The 24,472-nt window shown below is 47.7% G+C and overlaps 7 protein-coding genes across 7 annotated transcripts, besides 5 other annotated features; 4 read left to right on the top strand and 3 right to left on the bottom strand.

Moving 5' to 3' along the window:
• Positions 1 to 17,375: part of a sequence feature (sequence corresponds to BAC RPCI93-27E10) that runs on past the window's edge.
• On the bottom strand, positions 333 to 2,573 carry Tb927.7.4990 (hypothetical protein, conserved; the record flags this gene model as incomplete). Its single annotated transcript, XM_841029.1, has 1 exon — positions 333 to 2,573. The coding sequence occupies one exon, from the start codon at positions 2,571 to 2,573 to the stop codon at positions 333 to 335; it is 2,241 nt and encodes a 746-aa protein (XP_846122.1).
• Positions 2,875 to 4,062, bottom strand: Tb927.7.4980 (hypothetical protein, conserved; the record flags this gene model as incomplete). Its single annotated transcript, XM_841028.1, has 1 exon — positions 2,875 to 4,062. The coding sequence occupies one exon, from the start codon at positions 4,060 to 4,062 to the stop codon at positions 2,875 to 2,877; it is 1,188 nt and encodes a 395-aa protein (XP_846121.1).
• On the bottom strand, positions 4,616 to 5,881 carry Tb927.7.4970 (glutamine synthetase, putative; the record flags this gene model as incomplete). Its single annotated transcript, XM_841027.1, has 1 exon — positions 4,616 to 5,881. One exon carries the CDS (start codon positions 5,879 to 5,881, stop codon positions 4,616 to 4,618), a length of 1,266 nt encoding a protein of 421 aa, XP_846120.1.
• Positions 7,660 to 7,685: a microsatellite.
• Positions 10,926 to 10,951: a microsatellite.
• Positions 15,386 to 15,408: a sequence feature (AT_rich).
• Tb927.7.4960 (hypothetical protein, conserved) lies at positions 15,850 to 17,229 on the top strand (the record flags this gene model as incomplete). Its single annotated transcript, XM_841026.1, has 1 exon — positions 15,850 to 17,229. One exon carries the CDS (start codon positions 15,850 to 15,852, stop codon positions 17,227 to 17,229), a length of 1,380 nt encoding a protein of 459 aa, XP_846119.1.
• Positions 17,376 to 24,472: part of a sequence feature (sequence corresponds to BAC RPCI93-26A24) that runs on past the window's edge.
• On the top strand, positions 17,525 to 18,739 carry Tb927.7.4950 (NAD(p)-dependent steroid dehydrogenase-like protein; the record flags this gene model as incomplete). Its single annotated transcript, XM_841025.1, has 1 exon — positions 17,525 to 18,739. The coding sequence occupies one exon, from the start codon at positions 17,525 to 17,527 to the stop codon at positions 18,737 to 18,739; it is 1,215 nt and encodes a 404-aa protein (XP_846118.1).
• Positions 19,189 to 21,903, top strand: Tb927.7.4940 (oligopeptidase B protein, putative; the record flags this gene model as incomplete). The annotated part of the gene is made up of 1 exon (XM_841024.1): positions 19,189 to 21,903. The coding sequence occupies one exon, from the start codon at positions 19,189 to 19,191 to the stop codon at positions 21,901 to 21,903; it is 2,715 nt and encodes a 904-aa protein (XP_846117.1).
• Tb927.7.4930 (ribonuclease H1) lies at positions 22,622 to 23,527 on the top strand (the record flags this gene model as incomplete). The annotated part of the gene is made up of 1 exon (XM_841023.1): positions 22,622 to 23,527. One exon carries the CDS (start codon positions 22,622 to 22,624, stop codon positions 23,525 to 23,527), a length of 906 nt encoding a protein of 301 aa, XP_846116.1.

Here is a 24,472-nt window from a genome sequence, read left to right as displayed (position 1 = left end):
TTATGCGTATTGGAGAGGTGAAAAAAGTTGCAACCTACTTCAACAAATGAAAACGGCACAAAATAAACTCACAGCACAACGCCAACAGGCGCATATGGCAGCGACACTATTTGTGCAGCACGTGTACGCACACATTAAAAAGACTCCGGATGATCCGTTAAAATCAGTTAGCAAGCAAAGGACAACAAAACCATAAAGAAATATAATGGCATGGAGTTGAATATTAATGTAGTCTGACGCGGCCGGTGGCTCTGGTTCTCGCCCACTAGGACAACTCGCTGGGGGAACAACGTAAATACACTCACCCGCCCCGCAAACGTAACCACGTGTATTCACCGCTCGGCTAGAAGCGAAATACCAAAAAAATCTTCGTCACTGTCCATTGCCTCACTCTCCTCGTCACATCTTGTGTTGCCGCCACCCAGTTTACGGAGCTCAGCACTGACACCCTCGTAGTACAAATCGTTTGGGAAAAATCTGACTTGTGCTGTTCCCTCACCTCGCTGGTTCTGGGTGGCGAGACGAATTGAGAACTGCTTAACAGCCTCTATTGCACCCTCACAAGTTTGGAACTCGACAAAAAAATCCACACTTCCCTCCGCACCGTCTTCGACATCCAGTCTCTGATATACAAAAAAAGAAATGACCTTCCCATACTGGCAGCACTCCTCGAGGTAAAGGAGTGCGGTTGGTTTATGTTCCCCTTGGATTCCACAAAATAGGGAACTGGACGAATCAATACGACGGAAAACAAGAACAGTGTTCCACGGTAGCCGCGGCACGGTGCTGAGAAACTTGTACAGGGGAAACAATGTGGACACATTTGTTGTCGACGATGCCTTCATAACCGCTTTGTGGAGCTCAGCCCGGTGTCGAGCCACCACGCTCATGTCTCCATCCACTACCTCAGTGCCACACGCGGGGAAAAAAAGTGGCTCTCCGGAAAGCGACTTCGCCGTGGCAGAGAACATGGGTCCAAGCACCACGTCCAAAGGATCTACCGGCTCTATCGCTTGGCAACGGCAAAAACACTGCAAAACACCCCCATCGAATATCTGACCCGAAAACTCATCTGCCAAGTGCTTTATAAGCAATGTTGTCCGTGAGGGGTGCATCGCTGTGTGTTCGGTTGGTGTTATTACGGCCATCATTTTAGTGACAAACCACGCGCTCTCTCCTTCTCCGGAATACCTACCTGAATTTATGCATGTGTATGCCAAACTAACATCAACGACAGAAGAAGCGTTTTCCACGTCCTCAGTGTGTGGCGTCCCCTCAAACCTCGACCAAAAAGAGAGGGCACAACGGACCGCCTCGGCAGCAAATTCAGCAAGGGCACTAGCATCTACCAGCAGCCGAGAGTGCGAGAGCGCGTTGTACACTTCTAACCGTGGAATGTATTTTTCCACCCTTTTCGCATCACTGCTCTCGTCATTGCTATCCTGGCGTGTCCTCCCCTGTGCATATAAGTTCGCAGAATCCATAGCTCGTGCATTCATGTTCAAAGACTGGGCCCTCAAACTGATGCAAGCAAGCTCTATGCTTTCCAAGGCATAATCACGTTTGCGAGAGTCAAGCAAGGTCCCAAAAAGCTTTCGTCCCTCGCCGCACCCGTCCACCAAACAGTAGACCTGGCATTCCTTAGGAAGCACGGCACCGTGAACATACGAACACTGGCTCCCTTTGAGACCTTCACTGCCGTTTGGTCGGCGTGGAATCGACGGGGTGAGCTGCCCCTGCTTAGCGAACAGGTGTAGCAGTAATGGCCAATAACCGAGTGAATGCTGCAAATCCAAATCGATAAGCAACAACTGAGTAACAAAAGCGAGAGAATATGGTCGCCACCGTGTTGTTGACGCCGCCCTGTTCGTATCGTACGGCAAATGATATAAAATTTCTTCAAGTTCATCCTGACTGCTGCGAGGGGCGAGGTGTACCACGCTTTCCCACAGCGGCAGAGTACCCACGACGATGTCTGCTCTTCTTTCCGCTGGCATCGGTGGGTACGCACCAAACAGATTGTGTGTAACTAAATGAAGACCAGATCCGAAACGATCTATGAGCTCGTGCACTTCATCGCATTGGTCCTTGGTAGCACACAACACTAACGCTTGCGGTCCCTCCCCATCCTCCAACATCGGTTGTCGTGCTACATGTAGAACCACAGAAAGACACAAACCACATAGCGCTTCCAGCTTAGAGCAGCAGTGCTCTAAAATAACCTTATTTGACTCGTCTCCCGCCAATGAAAACGACTTCTTCCTCAGTGCAACCTGTGTATCTAATGGATCTTCCGATAAACTGACTCCCGTTCCGTTTAGGTCAACCAACATATCTTCACCGTACAAACCATGGAAGTAACAACCCCAAAACCAGCACCCACCAAACCCCGGTGGATTATCACTGTGAGGAATAATCTCCCTTAATATAGGTAAAAAAGACGATGAAATATACTTTTCCATCACATCGGATCCTGTGGTTCTAAATTGCCGACGACTACGTATGTCCAACGCAGAAACTTCGATACCCTCCATAACAGGAGGCTCACATATTTTTCGGAAAGAACCAGACATTGAGTTGTGCCGTACACCACGTGTATGTCTTTCAAAGAAAGAGATTATTCTCCTAAAATACCTCGCCACAAATTTGGTTGCCGATAACCTGCGGTAGTTCAGTGTTGTCACTAAATTATAGCTCTGTTATAAGTACCCGATGGTAGTAAACAGAAAGTAGGTTTGCATATTTTTTTTCCTCAAAAATGAACATCCGCAAGTGGAACCCCGTGGAATTTACCGTACCCATTTGCATTACACACCTCGACACCCAGATTTAACAAAAAAAAAAAGAACATATACAAACCCATTACACGGCTCATCAGTAAACCACGATCAGCACAACACTGCAAACAGCAGTAACAAGAGCAAATGTCCAAATGGACAACCTCAAAGCTACGTCAGCCGCTTCCTCGTTCGAGCCTGCACTACACTGTTCAACCGAACCTTCATGCACAGTGGCGACCGCACAATGCACTTTATTCATAGTAAAATTCGTTGGACGAAGTCTACTCTGCAACCTACCCCTTCCAGTCTGTCCAAGGGAAGTTGCGCTGCTTTTAACTGATTTCGCGTCGTCATCGATCATCTGCGCCATCTTATATTTACTAAGGGCAATTGCGTTCCTAAGTGCGGTGGTCTTATCAGGGTGAATGTACCTGCACCGTGACCCGTATGCACACCTCCCAGACATAAACTGTGCACAAACATCAGCGCCTATTCGAGACTCTGATACCTTTTCACTGAATCCAACCTTTTTCTCCTTACCCGAATTTAAATTGTTTTGGGGTCGACTTGAAAAAAGCCACAACTGTTCCGATAGCTGTTCTTTGTATTTCTGCTTTTCCTCTTCTATGTCGCTTATTTTTCGCAACAACCCTAAATAAAAGGGATTGTTAGTGGGATCAGGGCATGCCAAAGCATTATATAGGGTAGCAACCCTTATATCCTCAGCGTCGTGTGGGGATACCATCGTATCGTCCAGGCGAACAAACAATATATTAGGATTTGTGCACACAAGTTGAAAGACCGCTTTGACAGAGGGGCGGCCACCCCTGGTCCCCGATAGATCCAGAGCCCGAATAGAAGGATGGCACTCAAGTGCACGGCACAGAGGTACAAGTGACACATCCGAAACATCAAGGTACCGGATTTGAAGAGAAAGAATAGAACTATTATGTTTCACTGCCGCGCTAAAACAAATTAAATCATTGTCGCCAAATTGTGATAGGCCGTCACAATCTTCTAAACATACGCTCTGCACAACATTCTGAATAGTTTGTTGAATGAGAATATTTATATCCATACCGGGTTCAAATTCTTCATATTCATACTTGCTTGGAGTTCCGTTCACATTTTTGCTCAGTTCAGATGAGTCTTCGCTGCCTGAGTCAGCAAGATATTGGTCGTACAAAGCCTTCTTCTTACTTTTCCTTTTACGTTTCGACTTGGTACTGACCACAGATGCTGATTCCACATGCGACGCCAGCGCCGAAAGGCAACCAGGCATGAATGTTACCTTTGTCTGGCACCTACCCGCGTCATGGAAACCAATAAAATGAATAAAGAGGGATCATAACAGCTCAGAGTTAAGGAGGAAAGAGATCTCCAACACCACAATGGGGACAGTGGTCATATAGCCTATGACAGGCTCCCCTCCCCCCCCCCCCCAAGAACAGCAGCAACGGGTAGAGCAAAGGCGTTCGATTTCTTTTTGGTTACGAAAACTCAACCGACAACCATTGCGTTCATTTATAACGGATTAGATTAATCTTCTCTTTCTCTCCCTCTCCCTCTCCAGGACACTCTACCAGATATTAGTGTTATCACATAGAAAAAATATATACGAACAAACTGACAGTTAAAAAAAAAAAGGTCAAAGAATAACGTAACAATAAAAAAATGAATGCACAACAAAGTTCCTAAACGACAGAGGGATTTCTCAACATCGGTTGAGTTAAGTTAAATAAGTTGACGCTCCGCTGACAGAAAAAACGATACGCCCGAGCTTCGCGGACACATTCTTTGCACAAACTCATTCAAGAACATTTTCCTATTAGACGCTACACCTTAGAAGTACTTGCCATCCACTCCCGCTCGTGTCGAGGAGATGAAAAATCCAGTTCAACGGCGTCCACTGATAGGCATGATGCAAAGAGCCTTGATGACACCAAGTATGGATCAGCCCCTGCCGCAGGCCGGCGATCCTCCATATAACCACTTTGTGCGGCAGCCACAGCGGTAGGAATTCGAATTGAGGTCCCCCGTGTACCTATTCCAAACGTTGTTTCATTTAATTTTGAGGTCTCGTGCTTCCCTATTAACCGCTCGTTATTGTCAACTCCATAAAAAATTATATCCTTGGACGAAGTTTCCTTTAATCTTTCAATATATTGATAAATGACTTCCAAACCACCCGGTGCCCGAGTGGCCTCTGTTGAGAAGTTGGTGTGAAGTCCGCTACCGTTCCAGTCGCCCAAAATAGGCTTTGCACGAAAATCTGCATCCAACCCTTCAAGCTCCAAAATTCGTAGCAACACCCACCTAGCCACAACAAGCTGATCACCCATTTCGATCCCTTCGCACGGCCCGACTTGAAATTCCCACTGTCCAAATGCAACTTCAGCATTTGTGCCACATATCTTGAGTCCCATTTGCAGGCAAACCTCATAATGCAAATCAACATGTTTCCGACCTCGGATACATTCAGAGCCAGTTGCGCAGTAGTAAGGTCCCTGGGACGCGGGGGGACAAGTGGGACACCAACCATAGGGATGTCCGTCTTTTACCAAGAAATATTCCTGTTCCATCCCAAACCATGGATGGGTACCGAGCCCTTTATCAAATATGCGACGAGCTACCGCCCGCGAGTTATCGGGTGTGGGTTCGCCGGTCGGTAAAAAGCATTCAGCGAGTACAACTATCCATGGTACTGAAGAGGAAGCACGGGGAATGCAACAGTGGTACGCATTTACAGGCTTGATGTGAATTTCAGTTATTAATCCTTCAGCTTGACCTGTTGAGGAACCGTCAAAATTCCATACAGGGAACATATCCAAACGGAGAAGCTCTTTGGGGTCCTTTTCCAAATCATCAGGTGAAATATATATGGTTCTGTCCTTGCTGCGAATATCGTGATGCGAATCCTTTCCAGAAAGCCATATGTATGTTACCCGGCAACCAACCTGCTGCACTGAAGAGTTTGTCATTGACGGAATTCCACAAGCAATCACGATGCGAATGGCTAAAGAAAAAAGGAGGGGGGAAGAAAAATCATGATATATCTCAAAATTAAACAGAAATATTTCAAAGGTAATGCCCGACAACATTGTCAGCCCACGCAGGCTCTGGTGGCAAGAAGTCCCCACACCAGCGAGCCAATATTTATTTAACTGTGAGACACTGTTTCTCACAACGTCTATGAGAAGATTTAACGCTTACTCATCATCGCCTACATCCATCCTGTTGATGCTATTTCCACAACGGACTTAACCGCTGGCGGCGTATCTGGCAAACTCTCTCCACTGTTGTCAGGGGGGAGGTAAACGGTGTCTTATAGTAGAAAGGGGGCATTCATCTGTAATATGTCGAAGCCAGCAACACATTACAACAACTTGAATTAGGGTACATTTCGTGCTTTAGCATTATGCATAAGATAACATTGACAAAAGTATCAACAAAGAGTGCAACCACGTATAACGAAAAAGCAAAGAAACGACAGTCGGCTTTCTTTACGAATTTCCGACAACAGTAGCTTTGTGTTTATAAGGGCCGGTAGAACAAGCCAAACTCAATCAAGGATAGGAACGGGTTTGTTTGTCCGTGAGTTATAAACTATAAAGTGGATCACCCCACTCAGTAGTTAGCCTCCTTCTAGAGAAATAAGATATAGTACTAGTTCCTCAAAAGTTGATTACAAATATTTACCCATATGGATTCTAGTGGCAATGGTCGGTACGAATGTAGATTGGTGAACCCCTCCCCCTTCTTTTCCTGGCCTAATATGATACATCAACACCAAAAAGGGTAAGGCGTCAGTCAAGAGACTGAATCATCAACAAAAAAAACAGAAACTTTCGCACATATATACACGAATGTTCCTACTATTCATACGCGCATGGCCGTGAAAACACTTCAACGAAGTTTTTTAAAAAAAAATTCGGTCGAAAAGCGTCGAGAGCACTCTCAAATGTACGACAGTAGCAAAACTGATGCAGCCTTACTGAGTGAAACCACTGTTTTCCAATAGTTCGAAAGGCTCACGTCCATAAGTAGGTCTTTTTCTTGCCCACAGCACCGCAGTAAGTGAAACACAAATTATGTTAGCACGTCGCCTACGCCATTTACGCAGGAAAACGGTAGACCAACCAACCAGTAACAGAAATCGGGAAAATGCTAAACAAAAGCGAAGGCACTCCAATACCCTCCAATAAACAGATAATCTGATTCGGCAAAAAAAAAAAATTAATCATACGAAAAAGATGTAAGTGATGGCACATGAATTCAGCACCGCAAAAAATATACACGACTGACGGTCTTAACTCCTAGTTTGTAACAGCCGCTCGTCCCCGACACACGCTTTCTTCAAAAACAACAACAACTAAGAAACCCAATATATAACCCGTTATAGGGATCGTAAATTGATCGCATGAACACGATAGCTCGAACATACTTAACAGAAAGTGCGCAGCAAACCACGTCAATAGCTTTACCTCATAATGGGCAAAAACACAAAGATACCAAGTCCCCCCACATAGGTAGGGGAAACAGTGGCATAAATGGACAACATCCACACATAACTCAAAGGAGCTACGTATTTTTCTGGGGTACGCACCAACCGTCCAGATACAGAACGCAGCAGTGTATTGAGGTAAATGCCGCCAATTTTTCAGGGTATATAATAAATTTTTGGAAATGCAAGCTATTGGCGAGAGGGAAAAAACATGTGCGGCCTCTCATCAACATTAAAACAATACCCTCATCCCAAATTATCCATTACCTGGCACAAATAACAGAATTGGCGCCAGTAGGGGAAATCCAAAGCGGCAGTAACCACTAGATTAAAACCACTTCTCTCAGCGTTGGTGGAGCTAAGTCGCTCCTCCATCACACACACACACACACACAAACACAGTTTATGTGCACACACGGCGCCTCACCCCCATCGCGCCTTTCGACCGAACTTTTAAAAAGCGGCAACACCATCAGCGACCTAAGCGAAGCCTCCCACACACACGTCAGAAACAGCAACATAGCCAATACTATCAAAATGAGCGCTGCCTCAGATGTCTTCCAGCGTCCACTGGACATGAAACTCATGGCAAGGAGCCGCAACCACCACCCAGCTGCCGGTAACGCCCAGAACCCTGAAGGGGGGCTCAAAACTCCGTGTAAGGCGCAACGGGCGCGAGGATCAACCAGTTGAACGCAACGCAGGGGCAACCGTACGAGAACACATCGCCCGACAGAACGTATTGGGGGAAGGAAATGTGAAATTGTCTCAAGATAACTCCGACCCCGTCATCAAAGACAACCCCACAGGGCACAAAGAGTCAGAATTTTCCCGCACGAGAGGTGATAAGGCCCCGGAACCCATTCCACTGGGAATATCCCATTGTGGAAAGAAGACGGAAGTAACCGTAGCGCGGGCGGGGGGAAAGCTTACAAAGGGGAGCTACCCTCAAACTATCTCCGGGTACCCACGACCTCGCAGTCAATCACACCGCATGTGGAAAGAAGACTTTGACCGTGCGCCCCCACGCCGGATGGTTTAATACGGGATCCCTGAAACCTCGAGAATCAAGACGGAAACAACTTATTGGAGTTGTTCTTTCGTGGCAGTTAGGTTAGCCGCCGGCCGTACACATAAACCCCGACGTGTCAAAGCCCTCCCAGAAAGAATGGAATGGCAATTGCCTCGGGTTACCCGCGGCCGCGCCGACGCACGGCGGACTGCCGGCCACCGGGGGTCCAACGCAGCTCGAGTTGCACCGAAGCACATGCCAACAAGTCCATACGCAAGATCCCCGCGGCCTCACTCTGTTACTTGCCGAAGGTCCCAGTCAATCCACTGGTTCCGGCACCCGCGCGGCTCAGTGAGATATAAAATGTTCCGGCCCCAATCGAAGGAGGTCGTCCCGGTGGAAACGTTGCGAAAGGGCGAAGTGACTTTCTGCGTTCCCTGAGAAACGCGGTTCAGCCGAGGGGAAAGCCTTTGCTTTAATGTGATGGGATATAAGCGTTGCGGACACGCACGCACTGAAAACGGAGTCCCCAGAGCCTATGCCTCGTCCTGGACGTAGTGGAAGTTACTAAAGGGGTCGTCAACTCCGAAATTGATGGGAGACGCAACCACCATGGTGGCGGTTGACCGCCATGTAAAGCTCACCGTTGCGCCCAACCGCTTTCTGGAGAACGCCACAACGGGCACGGAAAGGCTGAGATCATTAACCGGGTGAACGTTATTTTCCACCATCCTACATAAGACAAACATATCTCACGAACTCACAGAGGCAAGACAACCTCAAATTGGTTTGTGGATGACGAAATGGGAGTCGTCCACACAGGGACAATTGCAAGGAGAAAAAATTGAAGAACCAAATTCGCCCCGGACAGTAGTTCCCAATAGAATTGTGATGTGCCGCAGAAGAACGCCGCGCTCAGGCTGAACTACAACCGCAGTTCGAGAGTCTTCCATGCCATCGCCGGGTCAGGAGTTGAAAAAATAATGCCAACCGCTCATCGAAGCTCCCACTTCTCATCAAAAGAGGCAACCTGTATATAATCCAAGAAACGGTGGGTAACAGGGAAGAGGAAAGTGCTCTGCAAGATGGAAGCGTGTATAAACTGAAATGGGGACAGGATGCACGTAGCAATGTGCGACTCTCTAGTGAGGAATATCCATAGCTGTAGACCAGTAATTTCTCTTACTATGAACAGTAGTTTTTCAGAACTAAACTAGGAAGCTGATAATCTCCCACAGGTGCAAGGGAAAGGCGACCTCTTTGAAGTTAGGATACATGTCATGCATGTACTAGCCTTTAAAAAATGGAAAGATCATGTACCCAAATCGTCGGCAACAGAAAAAAAGCGGCCGCAAGTTTTCGAACGCGGTGCACGCCCCAGAATGGGGACCAACCCTTCCACCAGTGATAAACGGCAAGACGCTGATAGAAGGAGCGGTAGCCGCAACCAAGGTCAAAAATGTGCCACCAACGACAGACAAAACTCTCGGATGCCCCGGTAAAGAACGTGCCAGAGGTTGAGAAGACGCGAAACACAAACTGTTTCGCATGGTTGAGCCGATTGTTGCCACAGGAAGATCGAAATTTCCTTCTTCTGCTGAAGAAAATGGCGTGTATGGTGTACCAACTAAAGCACATGGAGGTAAACGGGCTAAACTACAGGTAAACAACTACTCAACGGGAATCGAAAATGCTGAGGAGTGTCGGGAAGTGGAAGTGTGAAGCTATTGAACTGGCGTTAGGGGAAAGCAAGGGGATTTCTGTCATGGCATCGTCAAAAACTAACAGCGACCACCTGCGCCAATTACAAAGCAATGCAGTAGTTGATTCAAAGGAGATTTGTGGACTCTGTTGACTGTCAGTTGCGTATACAAAAGAGAAAGGTTTCTGCGCCAACATTTGGCAGTAGGATCCATAACTCAGTTGATTGGAGACGCAACTTGGTACGAATCGACGGTGCTCGCCACGGTGAAATTCATACTCTACACTCGTTAGTTTGAACCCATGGGAAATGTTGCCATTTTCTGAGCGGCCGAGAAAGTTTTTTTCTAATCTACAAATTATGTGGTGGGTAAGAAACTTTCACCCAACAAGATGGCGAGAGTCATTATAAACCGACAGTACTTTGGGAAGGCCCCATATAGCCGTACCGTGTGGCAAAAAGAACGGTGTCCGACTTTGTTCTGTTCATGGCCGTGAACGATAGATCCACTGAGTTACTAACCAATGTAAACAGAATATATTAAACCTTTTCCCCGCCGGCAACCTTATGCTAACGCAAACAGAGGAGGGTTGACGGAAGCTGAAATGTAACCCCACGGGCTGGACCTGTCCACGATACCTAGTGATCAAAAGATGACTTCATTGAAGTTTAAACTACCAAAGCGGGCGCATACCGTTTCGGGGGATAACGCGCCCTTCACTAAATCTTATGGTGACCCGTAGAGGTATGCGTTGAGGAAGGCGCCAAAGTAACCGGGCCACACAACGAAGCCTGTATGAGTCGTGGAGTTGTGTGCGCAAGAAGTGTCCATAATAACCAGGCTCATGCTGGTAAAGTTAGGAGCGGTTTTTTCACCGGACTGGGTCACATGAGTATTCTGGAGATTCCATCAGGGGTTGGTGCAGCTGTGTGTGTGTGTGTGTGTGTGTGTGCGCTACGAGGCCGGACCGTGGTTATTCTCAACATTCATAAATGATAAAAGCACGATGGAAATGTTACATGGTCCGACGGGGAGCATTGTAGACGGAGGGCTGTCCAACAGGACCGGTAGCGACATCCTGAAGAAGGCGCGGCCGACCCATCACCTCTTGAGGTGCAACAAGCAATAGGATGTTTTGTTCAGCTTGTGGTCAGGGGAGGGTCATCCCGCGTGATGGAAGAGAAATCGAGCCCTCCGGGACATCGCACGCATGAGTGATTAAATGATTTGAAGGGATGGTGTTACAACGTGGTACGCTCACGGGAAAACACTATTTGACCAAAACACAACAATAAGAAGCGAGACCAAGAAAAAGGGCCCCTCCTTCAGGGTGAGCAAAAGCAAATGCCATGTATAAGGAGGGAAAGACACACATATTAAGAAGAAGGGGGAAATACGACAACGTGCTTTGCCCATTTGGGGCCACCTGTGCGGTTAGTTTAGGCTCACCGCTCGCAATAGGGACTCCTCCATTCAATAGGGTGGGTGTGGCAACCAAGATGCGCAGAGGGTCGCTGTCGGGACGGTGTGGTAGTGCAAGGCGGGGAGTACCACGAAAAAACAAGAAATGCTTGTCTTCAGGCCTCTGAAGGTTTCGGGACGGATAGTTTGGTCGACGGTGTTTGCTCACTCCGTGCACCTTCTCTCCCGGAGGATGGAGCGGATTCACACTGTAAAGGCCACCGTGCGTGGCGCGCCATTGGTGCATTCGAAATTCGCCAGTGAAAATGGGGGTGCGTCAGTTCCGTCGGTGTTGTACCACTGGGGCATGGCCGCATGGTGGTGGAATGGGAGCTTGTCGTGGGGCGTGGGGGATGGTCAGCTGCCGCAGGTTCGCCCTGCGCCGGCCGCTGGCGTCGCAGTAGGAATGCTGCGGCGGAGGAGGAACGAAGTTTTTGTTCTTTGCGCTTGAAGACTGGAGGGGTGCTTGACAACCTGTGCACGTACGGCCCGTATTTACCGAGAACGGCAGATGTGGCGCGTATGGGGAATTTGCCCTCGCTTAGCCCGGTACTGCGCGTTGGTATCCTTTAGGTTGTATGAGTTGGGGCCAGTGGGTGCCGACCACGATGCGGCGTGCGATGGGTGGGACGTTATCGTGGTACGGGGCCTTTGTTTGAAAGGGTCCAAACGTTGCGTGGTCTGGAACTGTGGAGCGCTGGGTGGGTGCCGCTTCACCCCTCCCTTCTGCGCTATAATGTACATGTGCCGGGCCTGCCTGTCATTTTCCCTGCTGATACGCTCCACAACTGTACGTGCATCTCGTGGTGCTAGGTGCGGTTGTGCACAACGAGGGAGAGGTGTGTCATCTCTTTCTTAACGATTATGCAGCTTACGAAGGGTCTGATCACTGCTTCTATGCGAATGTTCGTCGATGTGCTTCCCGTTCCTATCGCCCTTCGCAAAAGTTCTGTTGATTTTACAAACCCTTTCGATTTAACCGGTGTAATATCTTTTTGATGGGGTAATGAAGGTGTCCGCGCAAAGGGAAGATTGGCTGTAGCGTGAATTATCTTTCTGGGATTTTAATATCAATATCACCGGAAGAAGAAACGAACCACTAACGTTCGCGCTACTGTCACGCATCACCGAGGCGGCTCGGCTTTTTTACTTACTTGTTCACGCTTTTTTAAATATGCAGATGTTCCGCTCTGTGTCATCGAAAGATGACCGGAAGTGAACTTGTTCAAGTGCAACACCTCACTGAAACCCGCATGGACAGCTATCCGTGCGCATATTAACGTACTTGGAATCGATGGTCTGCTGTAGCAACAGCGAGGAAAAAATTGATGCAACTTACGGTGGGCAATTTTGTGCAGACTAATTCGATATTTGGAATGTGTTATATCGCACAATCGCATTTCGTGATATAATGAGGGTTTGTCAACAATTTTTCGTTGAAGTGATTGTGCGTTCGTATTATGGGGTTAGAAATACTTTGACGTTTTCACCGCCCTTACTACTTTTTCTTTTGTGCGGGGACATTCGTGACGTACTGTAGTTGCGTGTAATATCCGCGCTGTGCAGGAGTGGGTAGCTCGCTGCGACGTGGAGAAAACAGGGAACTGTAGGGCTTTTAGCGCTATTTGTTCCTTCCGTTTCTATCTGATAGCTGATTACTGATCGTCTGATTGTAGCCAGAACGACATTAGAGTAAACCACGTGCTGTTGAGGCCTTCAGTTTCTGTTGGATTTTCCCTTCTTTGTGACCCGCTGATGCCCAGCTGTAAGTTTCGCTTTCCAGGTGTATTTGGGACAACCAGGTGACATGATGGACGAATGGGCTCTTTGGGTGGTTGAAATGGGAGAATGTCGCCGTAGCAGTTTATTTTTCTCACGGGAGCGTAACACTGATCTATCTTCGTTTAGATGGTTTTGCTGCTCGTGCGTTTCTTGACTGTAATAGTTGTAAACAGTCACGCGGGCGTTACCCTCTTGCTCTCTCCCCAGAGGCAAAGCCTCGGTCTTCTGTGGGACATGGTTGTTGTTTCCTTATTAATGTTAGCGGTGCAAACCCTCGTTTACCACTACTCTTCAGCTGACATATTAAGTTGGATGAGGCCATGTTGGAGCTTTCCACATGCTTTTTATTCGCTTGTAACTTATTATTCATTAGTGAATAAATATCTGTATATTGGGGTCCATCCAACAGTATTTATCCTCAACTGTTTGTGCTTGGTGACTATCAAATATGTGATGCTAAACTGACATGTGTAGTTACTAGCGCGGTAATTAGCTCGGAAATGTGATCTATATGGGGTCCGGATAGATGCTAGTGATGTGTTCAACTGCAAGCTTTTCGTACATTTTTGATCCCCCCCCTTTTGTCCCATACCAAGGTGTGCCCAAAGGTGTTGTGATAAGTAGATACTGTTGTAATATTAAATGTCCTTTTTTTTCTTCTATACCTTTAAAAAAAAACGTTGGTGCAAGTGGTGACAGTGTCCCCTCTGCAGGTGACTTCTACCTGTTAGTATCCCGCCGGTCTTTCGCTAAATATTGTACTCTTCCCTCGTGTAAGTGCTTGTGTATACATTAAAAAAAAATAGAACGCCTTTGCTGATTATTTCGGTGGGCGAGGTAGTTACTGCGTTGCCGCCACATGCGGGGAGTTTTATCATATTTTTTACTTTGTGCTGTACCGGACGTTTTTTTTGATTTAAAATTCAAATCATTGCTGAGGAAGGGGGTATTGTGACGATATGTAAAAATTTCCGTCTCTTTGCTTCTGTTCGGGTAGCTTGCCGTCATATCGGCTATCCGTGCGTTTAGTTTGGCTGCTGTTGCTACCCTAGGCTTTAAAACCTCTTTTGTTTCTTTTTTTTTTTAAAAAAAGGGGTTGTGCTAGATAAGCTGCGTCCTTAGTGTCTTTTCCGAGCACTATGGAATGGGGGTGAGTTGCTGTTCAAGCACTGATTGGACTCTCCGTACATACATTTGTTACAACTGATGCGGAAAAGCTGATGCAACAACTACCCCTATTAAATTTGTTGCGATTTTTAGAGGACTGATTGTTCCTCCTCCGAATTTCAGCTTCTTTTAAAGTCATACATCACAAGTGACATGCGTTATTGTATTTGCTGCTTAAAAAAAAAATAAATGCGCACGGAGTTGCCGCCTTCGGTGCTATATTGTAGCTACTTCGCGTCTGGTATAGAGTATTGCCTAACTGTTGTGGAGTCCATGCCGATCTTCCACTTATTTTGCTACAAACTAAATTGCTTGTTGCCATTGTCGTTCTTTTAGAGCTTACAGCGGGGGCTGACGCAGCACACGAATTTGCTATACACATTTCAAAGAAAACTGTGTATTTTCCAGGCGGTTGACTCCGATGTGACTGAGACACTGGGGAGGTCAGATTCTGTTCCCCCTTTTTTAAGTCAACTATTTTTTCTTTTGTTTGTTGCTCCGCCAGCGACTTTAAGTTGAGCATATATAACGATGTGCTTCACAAACCGTGGATAAACTATGGAACAAATAAATTTTGGTGTGGTAACGTTATTCCATGCGCGAAATTTAATAAATACCAGCCGGATTGTGCAAGCGGAGACGCTCAGGACGCAGGTGAGGCTGTGGAGTATTGTCAGAAGGCCAAAAAGATGGTTTGAATTTTGAATTCGCTTTAGATGAACCAATTCAAATGATTTTGTGAAGAGCCTTTCGTCTGTTAATTTTAAGATGATTTGGCTCGAAGGTGGTCCCTTGCGCTTCGTTGTTGTTGCTACTCGGTGGTGATGGTGGAATCCGTTAGTGTTATTACCTTAACAATATTGTTTCTATTTTCTTTCGCTGAATTCGTGTAGTATTACCCAATTTAGTGCAGTCATGGCGTTTTTTGATTCTACCTACAACCGTCCGCGTGTATACGAGGCTAATATTGTTTTTGTTATTATTTTTTTAAAAAATAATCATGGTTAGTTCTATTTCAATATGTAACAGCAGAAATGTGAAGACGGTCGCTCCCTTTCAGTGTACAATCGTCTTCTTTTCAAATTTGTTTAAGTGCCACTGAGATAGTTTGGGGGACACAGAGTCACGCTTTTTTTTGTTTAGGTGTTGTTTGCTTTTTTTTTTTTTTGGAGGTGATGGGGGGAAGAGATTGACAACGTTGTTCATCCGCGGTGTTGATTGTTCTCACACTACGGGATTTGTGTGCCGATGCTCCCTACTGTTTGGTGGTGTTGTAGCCATTCCTTTTTTTAAAAAAAAGTGTTAACTCTAACTACGACTAATGATAATTCGGGGGTATATGCGCTCTGGGGTTTCCGGTGTTTTATTTTTTGCACGTGTCAGATTTAGGAAAGAGTACTGAATTAAAAGGCGTTTTCCTTTTTGTATCTCGGGTTTGATATGGGTGAAAATGACAACGCTCAGCAATTGGTCGATGAGATAAACGGTAACCTAATTGAATGGACAACTGGCGGCGACTCAGAGAGGCTTATTTTCCGGCTCCTTGACCTCTATAACCGCTTTATGGTCGCCGTTCACCGCGATTTAGTGTCCTGTGGAGACCAAGGCCCTGCACTGGCTACTGCAGTCTGCATACCCCTGTGGGAAATGCTACACCTTTATAGCGGTCCCCTAGGACCTTTCCGTGCCTCATCCAAGGCGTTTGCTATTACGCTTTTGACGTCACTGTACCCCAAAACAAGAGATCGCCGATGTCTTTACCAGCAATTGGGATGTATTTGCAGTTTAGGACATCCGCCCGTACCACTAAGCTGGTGCTTACCCATGTCGACTGAGGTTGTGGAGCATGTTACTGGCGATGGCTCCGCTGAGGACAGTTATGAAGCAGTCGTGGGCTATGTGCGAAACACAGTATCGGCTGAGGGTAACATTATCCGTGCTAGCTCTTCCAGCGTTCTCAATGAAAAGGTGGGAATGTTGTTGGAAGACGTTCTTCCACGATGCTACCTCGTTGTGGAGGAGTCTGCTACGGCTTGCAAGGAGATATCATACGAAAACGCTATAATAATAACTATAGGTGCTAACGAAAGGTCCCCTTCGCGTTCCTTATGTGTGCTAAAACCAGTCATATGGAAGTATTTGGTACTCCTTCATGTGTATTCACCCGAAGATGCGAGGTCGTTGGGCAATTACGTAACAAACTCCTCGTGGGCACAGAGAACTGTACGTGTGTCGGCTCAATGTGAGGCGACCTATGCTAGTCTTATTGGGCCAATTGTACACGAAGCTGCTGTGTGCACTTCCCTAATAGGGTCTAACGCCAATGCAGCACCCGACAATACCCCATTCCTCTGCCCTCGGTTGCTGGGAACGTTGTTGCCGACTGGCTGCCGAAAAGGCGGGTTGGTAGACGGGTATGGGAACTTAACAACCCCCTTTAAGCCGAATAAAATTATGAGGCGAGGGGAAACTGTGTACCAGAATGTCGCGGCGAGTTTGCATAGTGCATTAACTGAATCCATCCCTATGGAGCTTTCATTTTTTAACGCGAGCAGCTCGTGCCGTGATTGTGACAAGTTGACACTGATGTGCCGCAGTGCAATGCTGACTTCGGTGACACAAAACTCCAGTATAAAGGGACTTCCTGCTTCCGTCGTGGGGCGCATGCTCTTTGACCGCAAAAGGGGACGGGACGATGTTTACGAGGGCCCGATGTTTTTGCCCTCAACTTCTACTCTCTCTGATCTACTAGGCGAGGACGAGGAAAATAAAATGTATTGCACATTAGAACGCATAGCAGCTACACATCATCCGGTGTGATTTACCTCTACATAACGTTTGGTTATTTTCTGTGATCCTCTGCATTCTCGTGTAGAGACGGCAAGTGCCCGCGGCTAATTGAATTTTAACCCCTTATACCTGATGACATCGATAAAAACTTCGTTATGCCTCACTTTTTTGCCCCCAACCTTTTCAGTAGGACAACCCTTTGTTTCGTTAGGAAGCAGTATTCTGTCGTGAGAGGTTGTTTCAGGGGATAGAGAGTTGCGCATTCAGACGTTCACTTACCTCTGTAGTTTCGTTAGACGCATTTCCTCTGAAAATACCCTTCCAAATGGGTAAACTAAACCCCGCCCTTTCCCCACTGCAGAAGAAGACATCAACAAATGTTTATCCACCCGTTCCAAAGAACTGTGTTGTTACGGGTGGTACAGGTTTCGTGGGCACGCGGCTCGTGGAAATGCTCGTGGAGCGAGGAGCTGAGAGGGTCGTGAGTTTTGATATCGTACCGATGGAGTCCGCCGTCAGTGCGTGGCAACATCCTGTCATTGAATACGTTGTAGGGGATATTACTAACTACAACGATGTGTTGGTTGCTCTAGAGGGTGCCGACTGTGTGTGGCATCTGGCGGCTGCTGTTGGGCCATTTCACCCGCGCGAGTTGTACCGCAAGGTGAACTATGGGGGCACAATGAATGTCATTCGCGCGTGCTTTCAGCTGGGTGTGAAAAAACTTGTGATGAGCAGCTCACCGTCCACGCGCTTCAAGGGGGGTCTTTTTCACCGACCATGCGTTGATGGACTTACGGAAGATGAGATGCCAAAGTTGCCGTTGGATTCTTACATGCAGATGTACGCTGAGACTAAGGCGGAAGCAGAACTAGCCGTGACTGCCGCATCTTGTGACGACCTTTTAACAGTAAGTGTAGCACCTCACCAAGTTTATGGTCCACGAGACAACCTTTTCCTGCCGAATATGCTGGAGGCTGCGGGAACGGGGAAACTGCGTGTTTTTGGCTCTGGAAAGAATAGGATATGCTTTACGCACGTGGACAATTATGCCCATGGCCTTATAATAGCGGAGCGGGGGTTGTACAAGGGTTCACCCATCCTGGGTAAATTTTATATCGTGACTGATGGAAGCACTCATCCCGAACCCGATGCATACTGCATTTTTTGGAATGAGCTGGACAAAGCGGTGGTCGCAATGGGATTCGTATCTATTCATAAAAAAATACGCGTCAGTTTCTGGTTGATCTATGTTGTTGCTCTGGCGGGAGAGTTGGTCGGCTGGATGTTTGGATTTGTGTTTAAGCTCAATGTTTTCAACGTCTTCGTTTTGACGATGCATCGATGGTTTCGTATAACTGCGGCCGAAAGGGATCTTGGCTATAGGCCAATAATATCGTTTACTGAAGGCTGGGATGACACCATTACGTGGTTTAAGATGAACTGGCTTCCTACATTTGAGGGGCGGAGTCGGTCTTTATTGGGTTTGTCGCACCGCTCGCAGCAAAAAATTGACATACAGGCAAGGATGACAAGGTAAAGTTGTTGGTAATGTAAAGTTTCTATCGGTTTCTATTTTAGTTTTGGTTATCGTCTTCACCCTTTTTTCGTACGTGCGTTTATTTAGCCGGACACTTCTTCAATTCCGGATCTACTCAGCGATGTCGATAATTGGTTGTTAAGGGATGGGGGGACCTTTTACTTTTCAGGGATTTGGCAAACGAGCCGGTTCCTGCATTGGTTTTGTGCTATATACGCGTGAATCGACTTCCTGCGTCGGCGCTGTCTTCGAGTTCAAGTGGGCCGTTTTGCTCTTTCCCAAACATGCATTTTTTTTATGTACCTGTTTGCCTGGTTTGCGTTATGTGCCAGCGGCAGAGAGCAGTGGTAGAGTGCTGACAGAAAATAAGTTTCATATATATATATATATGTCATTTATCACTTTTATCCCTGCGTGTTTCTTTGTTTGACAGTAGAGACGAGGTGGCCATGACGGCACTCTATCCGTGGGTTCCAACATCCAATGCGATGTACGCGTTTGGGAGGCGGCTCGTGAACCGTTTTTTCCCGCAGGTACGCAACGTATATCCGCTGACGTTCCTCGACGGGCCGTTACCGGAGGAAGTTCCACAGTCTTTTCTGCTGCACGGCAGAAACGACCAACCAGATCCGTTCAAGTACATGGAAGATCTCTTCGATCGTCGCACTCAGAGCTATGTGCGGCAAGAGCAACGGCACTTTACTTTGGTTGACAGCAAGTTTGATTTCAAGCACAACAAAGCGCGTTTGTGGGCGGAACTTGATGCGAAGGTCGTAATAACCAGTCGTGAGGGTGGGTTTGACAAAGGAGAGGAGCGAATAGGTGATTACATCTATTTCACACGTGTTGTCCCTGGCGGTGACCCCAATGCAATTGGGTTTTACCGTAAGCGTTTCGGTGAAGTGGATTTGCTCGCAGAGGAACTGATCAACCCGTCCGCTCTGCAACAACACTTTGGATACGCCCATTGTAATGTGGGAGTCTGCCGTGTTTCTCAGGACGGAAAGTACCTAGCGTATACTCTTTCCGTGGGGGGAGGCGACCGCTACATTTGTCATGTGCGAAGCATCGACAACGCCAGCCTTTTCCATGTGATCCGCGGTCGCAACATAGTAAGTATCGAGTTTGGATCGGACAACCAATTTTACTTCACAGAATCCAATGAGCTTAATCGTCCAAATGCGGTGATAATGCAGGAGATACGTCCCGGTGTTCTTCCACCGCCCGTGGAGCTATACCGAGATGATGATGAGCAATTTTTTGTTGATGTTCGAAAAACGAAGGACAACGCCTACATAGTGATCACATCCGACTCCAAAGTGAAGTGCAGTGCCCTTGTGTTGCCTGCTTCGTTTCCAAAGATTCCACGTGAAATGCAAGCTTTCTTCCCCGATGCACGGCCGGTGGAGATTGCCGGCAAGGGAAGCTGGAACTGGCTGGAGCACTACATGGGTCATTTCCTCATGGTCGTGGGTGACAGGGGTCCAAATCACCGTGTGGTATACGCACGGGAGGAGGTGGTTCTCAAGTATGGCATGGACGCTGAATGGAAGGAGCTTGTGCCACACCGAGACGATGTGCAGATAGTTGATATTGACCTTTTTCACGATCACATTGTACTATATGAATCCCATTTTGCCTTTGAGCGCATTAACCACATCCGCATCATCAAGTGCGGGAAAGGCATTGATGATACTGCGCGGCGGTCGCGAGCAGACGACCTGGTGATTCACTTCCCTCCACTCGCTTGTGTGACGCCTGGATTGAACAAAAACTTTGACCAGGACTCTATTAGTTTTGTGTACAGTAGTCTTTGCCAACCCAGCAAAGATTGCGTCTTCAACTTTAATAGCGAAATGACTTCCGGTAAGTGCCGGATGTGCAGCCCGGAAGCCATTTTTACACAACGACAGTCAGAGCAATTTACGCCGTGGGATTACATGTGGCCCTATACTATATATCGGGATGTCTGCGTTTCCAAGGATGGCACGCAGGTCCCCATAACTATCTGTCACCGGCGTGATGCATTCGTGCAAGAAGCGACGGATTTCGAGGCGCAGCCCAACACACCCAAGCACTGTTTTATCTATGTCTACGGTTCTTACGGTGAAGTACCGTCCATGCACTTTCAGTTGGCACCGTATATGTGGATGCTACGCCGGCGTTGGACTGTTGCCTTTGCCCACGTGCGTGGTGGTGGCGAACTCCCCAACTGGGCCGAGCAGGGCAGGGGTGAGAAAAAGATAAACGCGGTCCACGACTTCATCGCTTGTTGTGAGCATATGGTCAATATGGGGTACACGAAACCGGAGCTCATGGTAGCGGCGGGCAATAGTGCAGGATGCGTACCGATAGCGGCAGCCATGAACATGCGAGGGTGCGGTCTCTTCGGGAACGTATTAATGCGGTCACCTTTTTTGGATGTCATAAGCACGATGGTGGACCCAGACCTTCCGCTCTCGTTGGCCGAGCAGGACGACTGGGGTGACCCGCTCAACTCCCCTAAGGATTACACTCGGCTGCTTCACTACGATCCGTACCATAACATCAATGATCGCGTGACCTACCCTGGTATGATGGTTTCGGTTTGTCTCGACGATGACCGCGTGCCTCCCTGGAATAGTTTAAAGTATGTGGCGAAGCTGCGGCAACAGCGACGGCGCAAAGGTGTGGATCCTGTGGAGAAACCACTTATTCTGCGTGTGCGCAGCAGCGGTGGTCACTACATATGGAACGACACTGAGAATCTCTGCGAGGAGTTATCATTCTTGTGTTCACAGCTTGACCTTGAGGGTCCTGGAAAGGTGCTCAACGACATGGACATTATGACGCACATGCACAACCTCACTGTCACTGGCGCAATGGATCACGATGACCAGGAGAAAGTTTTCCTCAAGTGGGATAATTGGGAGCGGGAGCGCATCGACTACCACGTTAAGCTGCATAATTTTGATTGGGAACCCAACTTTCGCAAACTAAAGGCAGAAAAACAGCCCTTCTTCTGGGTTCCTACGGACAGCGAGCTCCATCAAAGCAAAGTGGATGAGATGTTTCGTGCGAAAGAACGAGACATACGAGAACGCGGGAAGAGTGAAGCGAAAACTGGGAGTACCGGTCGAGCCATGGGGGAAAACAAATGGGCCTCGGAAAACGGGAGAAAATAGTGGACCACACCCAAATGAAAAGGAAAGGGTTGCGCATCGGTTGTCGCTTGTGACGCGGTGCTCGTTGTGTAGTGGCAGTTGAGTGGCTGATGTGGAGGAAGCGGTCTTTCATATGGCTACGTATGTTGCAGCCGCGCTGAGGGTTACGTCGGCAATGTCTCTCCCTTTCCATCGCCTGGTGAGGTATGCAGGCTCTGTACTGACGATACGCAGCAGCAGTTTCTTGCCCGTTCGATATCGTATTAATACTTACGCATTCAGGTAGTTGGGGGGCAGCTGTTTTGCAACCCGAATCTCGGTCGATCCGTCGTTGATCCTGGGTGGATTGACAAACATGTTGCCGCTTGCCTTACCCGTGTTTTCCAGATATTCTTTTTCAACTACATTAGAAAGGAGCAAGGAGATGATGCATTATAGTCCCTAAGAATTATCCGATGAACATGGACGCGGTGGAAGCTGCAGTCATGCGGCATGGAATATTTGAGGTGCGGGGCTGGTGCCGAAGACTAGTGCAAGCCTGCATATTGTTGTTAGGGGGCGTGTGTGCAAATTAATTAATTACACTCTCATGCTCGTCTTCGTGCATCCGAATGGATTCACTTCGTTAGGGTGCACCACGCCTTCTCTGCTCGCTTTTTAACGATTTTCCTCTAACCGTTTGATCAATAGATACTGGAAAATAGCAGAACTTAGTTTTTCGTCGGTGGTGTCGACGTCCATGGGAAAGAAAAGGTTTTACGCGGTGGCGGTTGGCAGACAAACCGGTGTTTTCAGTACCTGGGAGGAGTGCCAGAAGCAGGTCTCAGGGTTCTCTGGAGCCCGTTTTAAGTCTTTTTTGACTTTACAGGAGGCGCAGGCCTATGCTAGTGGGGTGCAGGACGTTGAGCCGGGAAGTGTCGGCACATCACTTGTGGCTGACTCGCACACGCCTGTTTTGGTGGGTGTAAAGCGCGCGCTTTCACTTGATGTGACGTTAGATGCTGTGGAGGTGGATGCTGCGGATGACGGTAATGAAGTGGATGACGAAAGTAAGCAGCAGGTTCTCTCCCCAGAATGGGTAGAGGCCCGGAAACGGGAGGCGGTTGTTGTGTATGTTGATGGGGCCTGCAGAAATAACGGAAGTCGAAGCCGTGAAAGACGACCACGTGCTGGCTTCGGTGGATTCTATGGCGACGGTGACAGCCGTAACTTTAAATTCCCTCTTCCAGCTCACGAACCCCAGACCAATCAGCGTGCGGAACTCTCCGCGCTCATCCATGTCTTGCGCGTTGCGTTGGACTCTCACCCTTGCTACAATTTGTGTGTATACAGTGATAGCAAGTACACCGTAATGGGTGTCAATTCCTACTTGCACCGGTGGGAACGCAACGGTTTTAAAACTGCCGGTGGAGGCGACGTTGCTAACATCGACTTGTGGAGTCAATTGACGAAATTGCGTAATAGGCACTTATCCCGGTGCGCGGAACGTTTCACTATGGAGTTCCGCTTCAAGGCTAGTTTAGCAGCGATAGCTGCACGCGCTGTCGCGTTGCAGTTGAAGCACGTCCCGGGGCACGCAGGTGTGTATGGGAATGAAATGGCAGACCGCTTGGCAGTTGAGGCCTGTGAATCGCCCTTTGGCTAACGTGGCACAGACAGGAACGCCATCACTGATTGGTTACATGACGCAAGTGATTCTCTGTGGCTGTAAACCAAAGGAAAGGCTGCGTTATTTTCGTTGTACTGTTCGCAGCCTCCTCACTATCTTTGAAGTGCTCACTCAGATGGCTGGGCATGTCTTCCCTCGTCCTTCGCGTTAGACACCTTCTTACACCGTTTTTTTTGTGTGTTCTACTGAAGCTCACACCCGTTTTAGGATTAAGGGCAAAGGTGTGTTCGTTAATAGCAATAAACGGTGACCTTCTGACAGCACCGCCGTCGAAAAAGGGCGAGATTGGCAATGTTATTACTGCAGACACTGATGTTAATGGGTGTTTCTATACTGGGTGGTGCTCTGCCTTCATCGTGCACCCAGTGTACGTCAGTCAACGAATCAAATCGCTGGTGCCCTGTGGATATGACATGTGAAACGCAGGGTGATTGCTCCTGTGGTGGCACTGCTTGCTTAAATTTCACTGATTGCTTTCTTCAAGAGGTTTCTTGTGGTGATTGCATTAAAAATGGTGGACTTTTTTGCCCTACGATGGAGGGTGGAATCGCCTGTGTCTTCCCGAATACTACGGCTCCCGGGAGCAGTTGCATATCTGAGTTGTCCATGTGTCCTGATGATGTCGGCGACCAGGTGTTTCTTTCTTGGGTTCTTGGGTGTGGTGCACTTGCCGTAATCGCTTCTCTGATTGTTGGCTTGAAGGTGTCTTAGAACAGGTGGAATGGGACATGAGGAAGATGGGTTCCTTGTAAAGGTAACAGAGGAGGCTGATGCTGCGTTGTCGTCGCATACTTGTCCAAAGGTCATTGTTAAGACGGGGGCACCCCAGGCGAGCACTCGTGTAGCTTCTTTAATGTTATACGAAATAAGTATCATTAAATGTTTCTTTTACTCATTAGTTTCCCATTGTTTCACCTCCCT

This window comes from Trypanosoma brucei, chromosome 7 (genome assembly GCF_000002445.2).
Source record: "Trypanosoma brucei brucei TREU927 chromosome 7, complete sequence".
NCBI classification, from domain to species: Eukaryota; Euglenozoa; class Kinetoplastea; order Trypanosomatida; family Trypanosomatidae; genus Trypanosoma; species Trypanosoma brucei.
This window is presented reverse-complemented; position numbering and strand designations above follow the sequence as displayed.